The 9,987-nt window shown below is 36.3% G+C and overlaps 1 protein-coding gene across 1 annotated transcript; it reads left to right on the top strand.

Moving 5' to 3' along the window:
- Window positions 1-681: 681 nt before the first annotated feature.
- Window positions 682-1,173, top strand: LOC133800230 (uncharacterized). Its single transcript, XM_062238185.1, has one exon. It carries the CDS (start codon window positions 682-684, stop codon window positions 1,171-1,173), a length of 492 nt encoding a protein of 163 aa, XP_062094169.1.
- Window positions 1,174-9,987: the final 8,814 nt, after the last annotated feature.

Genomic DNA, 9,987 nt, shown 5'->3' with positions numbered 1-9,987 from the left:
GCTCACGGGTGCTACGTGGTGTAGGTAAAGGCAAGGGCAAGTTGGACTAGCCCTGATTGGAGAGCTCAGCAGGTGAAATATACATGGCAGGCCGCTCAGCTGCCACGGTTGAGGAGGCTATAGGGACAAGAGGACCAGAACCTTGTATTTTGCCTTAGTATGGCTAAAGTTTACTTTTAACTGTTGGGTTTTGCAATTCAGCTTTTAAACTCTGATCTTTTGGGGATCCCCTCTAGTCAACTGTTTGTTAATTTATAAAATGTATCTTTTGAGACCAAAATGTCTTTTAACCCTAGAACACTTAAACTAATGACACATTTTTAAATTAATGACTTGACTAGCAAGTCTTGCACTTTACAAGTACACAGTGTAGCGGTCTTGGTTATCCAGGACGTTACAACAGTCCTTATGAAACTACGAGCATGGAACTATCGAGGTCTTCACTGCGGACTGATAGTTCAAGTGCTAGCGAAGCTTAACAGAACTCGTTCACCAGACATTATCATTCTTTCTAAAATAAGGATCAAGGAGGAAAGGTATGGTTCTATCCTTAGAAATTTTGATTTCTATGATTTCGTTTATATTCCTCCTCAAAGTCTATCGAGAGGTTTTGGTGTTAGCTGGAGGAAGGGTGTTTTGTTTGAGGTGTAATCATTTACTAGGAATTCTATTGTTGGTACTATGAAGTCGGACCCTCCCCATTTACCTTGGTCCCTCTTTGTAGTATATGGACCACCTTCATTCAATGTCAGGGATGTGTTTTGGAGTACACTGGAAGATCTAGTTATGAAAGAGAATAAATCAGTCTTGGTCATGGGTGATTTAAACGGCACTCTGAAGGATAGCGAATGCATAATATACTCTAAGCCAGGGAATACCTCTTACTACTCCTTTGACCTTAGAAGAATGGTGGCTTGGTCGGGCTTAATTGATATTGGGGCATTAGGCTTGTCTTTCACGTGGAGGAAAAACTGCAAAAAGAGTAATGGTTTAAGCTCGTTAAAAAGAGCCAGGTTGGATAGATGTATTGCCTTGGCAGATTGGAGAGTGCACTTCCATAAAGCAATTGTAACGAATATTCCAACAATGTCTTCTGACCACAATTCGATTTTTCTTGATACCAGTGGAAACCATGGGAGGCCTAGAAAGAAATTCATGTACGAGAATATGTGATTTTGGGACCAACACTGTGTGTGGGTGGTTCAGAATGCATGGAATTCAGTTTCCCATCACAACCCCATGCTCAATTTACACGTGAAACTACTCCAAACAAAGAAAGAGCTTAGCATGTGGAATAGAACCCAATTCAAGAAATTGTCGAACCAAATTGCAGAAGCCAAAGTGAGACTAGAACATGCTGAATCAGCGAGTGGTGGTGACCCGGGCCTTGAAATTGAGGCTCGAGCTTATCTGAATGAAAAATTGAGGATGGAAGAAATTCACTGGAGACAGAAATCGAGAATATCTTGGCTTAAAGATGGTGACAAAAGTACCAATTTTTTCCACGCCTCCACCATCGTACGGTGTCGTCGTAATTTTATCCATATAGTCAAAAATAGTAAGGGGGAGTGGATTTCTTTGAGGAATAGTATTGGTAACTGTTTCTTACAGAAATTCCAGGAAAGATTCATTTCCCCAGCAACAAGGTTCCCACGAGATTTAGAGGGCCTTCTCCCGATGTCTATTAGCAACGACCAAAATGAGTCTCTTGTGGCCCTCCCTAGTGATTATGAAATCCTTGAGGCATTCCAAGCAATTCATCCTGATAAGGCTCCAGCCCCGGATGGTATTCTGGCCTCTTTCTATAGGCATCATTGGGACATGGTTGGCGACGATATTATTGCTATGTTTAAGCACTTCTTCAGCACTTCAGAGCTCCCACATGTTCTAAATAAAGCTAATTTGGTGCTTTTACCACAAAAGGAGCATCCATCCTTAGTGAACGACTATAGGCCAATTGCCTTCTGCAATGTTGCCTATAAGATCATATCAAAGCTGCTGGAAAATAGACTGAGACCACTGCTAGACAACTTAGTATCGCCAATGCAGTCTACATTTGTCCATGGTAGAATTATTCATGATAACTCGATGCTAGTCCAAGAAATTATTCACTCCATGAATTCAAAGCGTACAAAGGTGGGCCACATGATGATTAAAGTGGGTATGGAGAAAGCCTACGATAGACTAGATTGGAACTTCTTGGAGACAGTGTTAAGAAACTAGGGTTTCCACGAAATTTTCATTCGTTGGGTGATGAGGTGTGTTACTACTTCGACATCAACTCTACGGCTTAATGGTTCCCATTTTGGTTTTGTAACTTCAACCAGGGGCCTTCGACAGGGAGATCCCATCTCTCCTGCCTTGTTCATTATTGCCACAAACTTGTTGTCTCGCTTGTTTCACAGGGCAGAACAACAAAAAATGTTAAGAGGCATGAAGGTAGCTTGTTATGCTCCAACCATTACCCAGTGATTTTAGTATGTGCAACATCCAATAAGGAGGCAAAGGGTTTGATGGAATGCTTGACAAATTTTGCCAATGGTCGGGCCAAAAGATAAATAAACAAAAGTCTGCTATCCACTTCTCTAATAGAGTTCCCTCTAACTTGAAAATGGAGATTGCAGATATATGCCAAATGCCCAGAATAAAGAATGATTCTACGCATCTAGGCCTACCCTTATTGGCCTCAAGATTGAAAACCCAAGATATGGCCTTCATATTGAATAGAGTAAATGCTAGAGTTCAAGGGTAGAAAGCAAAACTGCTATCCAAAGCTTCAAGATCAATTATAGTCTGTGTGGTGGGGTCATCACTTGTATCCTATGTTGCTGCTTCAGATCACATGCCCCAAACATCCATGAAAAATATTGACCGGTCTCTAAGGGCCTTTTGTTGGGGAGATTCTGAGAGCAAGAGGACCATCCATACAATTGCATGAGACAAAATGTGCAAGCCTAAACTATTCATAGGGTTGGGTTTTCGCTCTACGAAGGCAATTCATAACACTTTTTTTTAGCTAAAATGGGGTGGGAAATACTAATTGGCAAAAGAGGTTTGTGGCATGATACCATTCATACTAAACATCTTCACAATGGGGATATCCTAGACTATGAGTGCAAGTCAAGTGACTCTCCAACATGGAAGGCAATTGTTAAATCAGTAAATCTTTTGCAGCTTGGGTTATGTAAAAGGATTGGGGATAGGCGTTCTACGTCTATATGGTTCGATAAATGGATACATAGTCAACCTCATATGCCCACTCCCCTCCTAGATTGTACCCATGGAGTGAGCTGAGTAAGCTATTTATTGAGAATAATTCTTGGTGTCTACCCAAACTGCTCCAATGGTTCAACTCTGAGGATGTAAACAGAATCTTGAGCATTCTCATACCGGATGTGACTATTGAAGACAGGTGGATGTGGTTTCCAGATTCTTAGGGGAAGTTCTCTATCAATTCGGCCTTATCTCTACAGTACCTTGATGAGGATAGAGACTCATTATGGAAGACCATTTGGAAGAGTAAAATTCATGACGACTTAAAATGCTTTGGTGGCGAATTTTTTTGGATTCACTCTCTACTAAAGCTACCTTGAATAAAGCTTTTGATGTGGATGATCCAATATGCAGATTCTGCAACTCTGAGGTGTAATCTTCCTTCCATTTATTTTGGAAGTGCCATTTCTCTGCCAAATTGTGGTTCCTGAATGGGAATGGCTTAAGGGTCGAAGTGATACCAGCTGAGAATTGGAGGGATTGGCTGAATTTCTTCATGCAGCCAGGTAATAGACCAAGTCTGCTCCAATTTGATGATTTTTTCTTACAAGCATCCATCTTGTGGACATAATTTTGAGGAAGAGATACGAAATATTGCACAATGCTGCTAAAAAAATCTTAAGCTCCCTTTGTGATATCTATGCCTCACGGCTAAGAGACTGACGCAATGGAATGGAGGTTACTGTTAGAAGATAACCAAGTGGGTACCACCTCCACCAGGGTGGTTTTGCTTTTCTATTGACACTGCGATCTCAAACTCTGGCTCTGCGGTCGCAACAGTTTGCAGGGACTCTAATGGAGATGTGGTTTCATTGCATACTCAAAACCTTAGTACCTCTAATCCGATGTTGGCCAAAGCACATGCATTGATTCTTGCTGCATAAACTGCTCGCCTGAATGGTATGAAAGTAAGTGATAATTCACTAGTGGTTTCTGGTCTGGCGCAGAGAAATGTTGCGAAAAATGTGAGTTTGGAGAGCATGAGAAAGAAATTTCTAGCCTTGCGTAATGCTCTCCAACATTGGGAACTCCTTAAGATAAGTCGAGAATATAACTACATGGCACATAATACTGCCAAATTTGCGCGTTATCATGGACTGGAGGGCGAAATTGATCACAATATGTGTGGGAGTGCAGTGCTTAACAATTACAAGGCTTGGTATCCACCATAACATAGTCTTTACCGTGGTGTTGCAAGCTACCTTAGGTTGTTAGTGTGTTGCCTAGTAGCTATTGTTTTCTTTTTCTGGTCTTGTTGTAGCTTTGTAGTAAGTTGGTTGTTTTTCGTGGTTTATTTGTTTCCATTATCCTGTAACCCATTGGCATTGGTTCTAAGTGGGTTAGCTGTGGTTTTTAGTTTCCTACTATTGCTTTTCTTGTAATCCCTGGCGGCTGGTATAGCAGTGCCCGTGTTGTATTTTTTTTTTCATTCTCAATCAATTTAGTGTGGCCTTCCTTTAAGCAAGGCTCACTTCATAAAAAAAAAGATTTTTTTAAATTTAATTAATTAGATTAATTATTTAATTAAAATAATAATATATATTTTAATATTTGATATTATAATATTTCTCATAAATAATTGGGTTATTAGTTGAATGGCCCAATCTTTTTATTTAAGAAACAAGAAGGGAATATTCTCCTCCTTAAAATGTAGGAAGTTGGTTGATGCTTGCCAAATTCAAATTTAAATTGATTATTTATTTTATTAATTAATTTTAAAATTAACTATATTAATTAAATTGTTTAAATAATTAATTTATTGACAAATAAATTGTTAATTGTTAATTTTGGGAAACAAGACATTGAATGTCTGAATTCAAAATCAAGAAAATGAATTGTTCATTTTTCTTAATTTTATTATTGGGAACATTTGACTATAAAATTAGACAAATACATTGTTTATGAAATAAGATTATTAGTTTTCATTTCTTAATAAAAAATATATGATTTATTAAAATCAAATATTGGTTTAAGAAATCACTAATAAGATTAATAATTTATTTTCATTTAGAGAAATAGAAAATTTTGAACACCTTAATTGGAGTCAAAATTTAGTTTATAGAAAATAATTAATTATTAATTAAATCTAATTTGATTAATTATAATCCCAATAAGTGTAATTATAATAGTAATTTGAGAAACTATTTATTTTAAATAAAAATAATAAAGAATTGTTTTTCCCCAAAATTTGAAAATAGTTTTGGAAACTATTAGTTATTAATTAATAATTTATGAAATTATTATTTAATAAATGGTAACCATTTTCCACTAGTTATTAATTAATAATTTATAAAATTATTTTTTAATAACAAAATTTTACGAACTTTTGATTAAATCATAATTTTGGAAATTAGGTCATCTCACTTAGAACCTAAGGTTAGGGTTTGAGTGTGCAATTTCCAATACTCACAATGAAGGACGAAGCCTATGGAGATTACAAGAATCTTTGAAGCCAAGGAATGCATTGGTGTATTTTTGTAATTTCGTTTAACAAAGAGAACGCGATCAACACCTTAATGTTTAATTATATTGTATGATTGATAACATGTTGATATGATCACTTCACATGCCATATAGAATAGGAATGCCCACTCATTGCATCAGTAAAATGGCATGTTACGTATGAATGCTAATTTTATAATTAACATGTCTCCTAGGATAGAAAAGTAGTATAGTTCTTTTTCTACCATAAATGGACACAAATAATGTGAATTAGATTTAAGTAGTTAAATTGAGTAACGTCACATTAATAGCATGTCTAGATTACCTTAATATGTTTTAGGGCTATTAATGAGTTTAATACCTAGGAAAACATAGTTTAGAATTAATTAGTAATTGTTAGTAATTATTCTAAATTTGGTAATCTTAGAATTTTAAGAGTTAAAATTTGGATTTACATAAGTGATTTAGATTTAATAGTTAAAATTTGGTAATAATCACTTAGTAATTAAAATATGAGATATTTTAATAGAAAACCTTTTATTTCTAAAATAGTGAGTAAAAGAAGGTTACAAGACACTATAACCTACGACGTCTACTATTGGTTGAAAAACGTTGGTTCTAGTCAAGTCCTCGAGATGGCTTTGCTTTTGTCCTCCCTATCAGAAGGTGTTTTGGCTAGGATTTTAACAAGTAGACCTCTTTGTGATAGGGTATTAAGATGTATTCCATGTTTGACCTATCCTATCGACGACACTCATGGGCTAAATCAAGAAACCTAAAATAGTAGGTTACACTCACGGGAAATCTATCTACCCTAGCTGGACATATTTTTGACCAAAATAACAGTAATTGTTTATTATAAAGATATAAGATATTTTGATATAATAATAATTGAGAGCGTCTTATTTTAACTAGCAAGTATTTGACCTATCCTATCGACGACACTTACTTGTGTTAGTTATCTCATTGTTGTACTTATATGAATAGGTTTTCGTAAGCATGCATCATGTTTATTTTTATTTCATTGTATGAATAATATGATTTATGGTGTATGAGTGTATGGTTGTATTTATTATTTTTCTTTAGTTTAAATTATAGTAAGACAATGACTGGAGGAAACTCACATATGTCCATTCTAAATAATGACAAATTGGCTGTTAATATTAAAAGGTGGAAAAGTAACAATAATCTATTGCTAATGATTGAGCACACAACTCATAAGCCTAGCATTAACAAAGGCAAGGGAAAAGAAGTTGCCCACTTCAGCTACAATGGGAATTGTTCCCACTATCATACACATGGGTATTGTAAGAGGAAACGTAAAAGGAACCTCGAGGAGTTAAAGAACCAAAAGGAAAGTAAATTTGATTTGCTGGACACTGAGGCTTGTTTAGTGGAAAATAATTGTTATACCTAGATAGTTTATTCATGACCCACTAATAATGTTTGTTCTGATTTTCAAATGCATAGCTCTTGGAGAGATCTCCAAGAAGGGGAGTTCACACTGAGAGTGGGGACATGGGCTTTTGTTTCAGCTAGAGCAGTGGGAGAAGTGAAATTTTTTTTTACTAAAAATAAATTTTTATCTCTAAAAGACATCTAATTTATTCCTGATTTTAAGAGGAATTTAATTTCTATTTCAAAATGTTTAGAACAATGTTGTTCTATTTCTTTTAATAATAAATATGTTATTATTTCAAGAAATGATTCACATATTTGTAACAGAAATCTAGAGGAAGGTCTATGTGTGATAAGATTTGAAATGTCTTCACTACTCAATACTGAAATGTTCAAATTTGAACAACCAAAGCCAAAAAGACAAAAAGTACCTCAAGATGATATGTATCTTTGGCACTTGACTAGGTCATATTAACTTAAATAGAATTCAAAGACTAGTTAAGGACGGGCCTCTAAATGAGTTAAAGGTTGGACCTCTACCAGTTTGTGAATCTTGTTTAGAAGGAAAAATGACCAAAAAACCTTTCTCCTCTAAAGATGTTAGAGCCAAAGAAACTCTCAAGTTAATTCACACAGACGTTTGCGGTCCAATGAATGTACAAGCTCGAGGTGGTTATGAGTATTATGTCACCTTCATTGATGCTACTCACGATACGGTTATGTATACTTGATGCAAAGGAAATTAGAAACTTTTGAAAAGTTCAAAGAATTCTGAGCCGAACCTGAAAATCAGATAGGCAAAACTCTTAAAATGCTATGATCAGATCGAGGCGGGGAATACCTTGACAAGAAATTCAAAGATTTCTTGATAGAGCATGGAATTGTTTCACAGCTCACTGCACTAGGTACTTCGCAACAAAACGGTGTTGCAGAAAGGAGGAATAGGACTTTGCTGGACATGATGAGATCAATGTTAAATTACTCATCGTTGGCCCTATCATTTTGGGGATAAGCTTTACAAACAGCTGCATACATCTTAAACCTAGTCCCATATAAGTCTATAGCTAAGACACCCTCAGAATTATGGACAGGTCGCAAACCTAGTCTGAGGCATGTGCGTATATGGGGATGTACAACACATGTGCTAAAAGATAAGACTAGGAAGTTGGAACCTACATCTAAAGTATGTTTATTTTTTGGATACCCCAAAGGCACTATAGAAGGTTACTTCTATAGTCCGACAGAAAAGAAAATATTTGTATCGACAAATGCTATTTTTCTGAAAGAAGACTATATGAGGGACTTCAAACCTCAAAGTAAGGTTGTACTCGAGGAGTTACTTGGTGATAAAATCACACCACAACCAACTTTAGAATTTGGAATAGATCAAACCACAATACCAAACCAGGATACTACAATAGTCCGTCGTAGTGGGAGAGTTGTTCGACAACCTATTCATTACACTGGATTCGGAGAAGCATAATTTGCAACATCTGATGACAATGTTTATGACGCATTTACTTTTAGTCAAGCGATGAATGATCCTGATAAGGAACAATGACTTGAAGCTATGAAACTGAAGATGGAGTCCATGTACTCCATCTTGATGAAAGTATCTTTATGGTAAAACCAGAGGGTTTCATATAACAAGGCAAAGAGAAAAAAGTTTGCAAACTACAAAGGTCCATTTATGGACTTAAGCAAACGTCCAGATCATGGAATATAAGATTTGACCAAGATGTTGAATCATATGGTTTTGATCAAAATGTTGATGAGCCTTGTGTATACAAGCAAATCGACAAGGACAAAGTAGTCTTTCTTGTTTTATACAAAGATGATACATTACTCATTGAGAATGATGTGAATAAACTATCTGATGTAAAAGTCTGGCTAGCCAACCAATTCCAAATGAAAGATTTGGGAGAGACAAGCTATGTTCTTAGGATACGATTAATTCATGACCGCAAGAAGAAGTTGTTGGCACTGTCTCAAGCATCTTATATAGATAAAATACTTGCGAATTATGCGGTGCAAAACTCCAAGAAAGGAAACCTCCCATCTCTTCACGGTGTTCACCTCTCCAAGAACCAATGTCCTAAGACACCCCAAGAGGAAGAGGAAATGAGAAGGATACCCTGTGCCTCCACAGTAGAAAGCTTAATGAATGATATGCTATGTACTAGACCTGGCATTTGCTATGCTGTGGGTATAGTCAGTAGGTACCAGTCAAATACAGGATACGATCACTAGACAACAGTCAAATACATTCTCAAGTATCTTAGGAGAACTAGAGACTATATGCTAGTATATTACAGAGAAAATTTGATTCCAATCAGATATACAGATTCTGACTTCTAATCCGACAAAGACTCTAGGATATCTACGTCTAGATCTATTTTCACACTTGGAGGTGGAGCAATTACATGGAGGAGTATAAAGCAAGCTTGCATTGCTGACTCCACCATGGAAGCATAATATGTTGCTTCAAGCAAAGCAGTAAAGGAGGCTGTATGGCTTAGGAAATTTTTGGGTGATCTGGAAATTGTTCTAGACATGGATAAACATATTGTACTCTACTATGACAACATCGGATCGGTTGCCAACTCAAGAGAACAGAGAAGCCATAAGAGAGCTAAGCATATAGAGCATAAGTACCACCTCATAAAATAGATCGTACAAAGAGGGGATGTAATCGTTTAGAAGATTGAATCATCAAACAACCATGCTGACCCCTTCACAAAGACACTGCCTGCTACGAGTTTTGATAGTCATCTCTTAGATTTAGGATTATGCAACATGTCACATCTGGTTAAGGGCAAGTGGGAGATTGTTGGGATTTGTTCTCTTAAAGTGTATTTCTATATGAACGATTGC

This window comes from Humulus lupulus, chromosome 9, assembly GCF_963169125.1.
Source record: "Humulus lupulus chromosome 9, drHumLupu1.1, whole genome shotgun sequence".
In the NCBI taxonomy this organism is placed as follows: Eukaryota; Viridiplantae; Streptophyta; class Magnoliopsida; order Rosales; family Cannabaceae; genus Humulus; species Humulus lupulus.
This window is presented reverse-complemented; position numbering and strand designations above follow the sequence as displayed.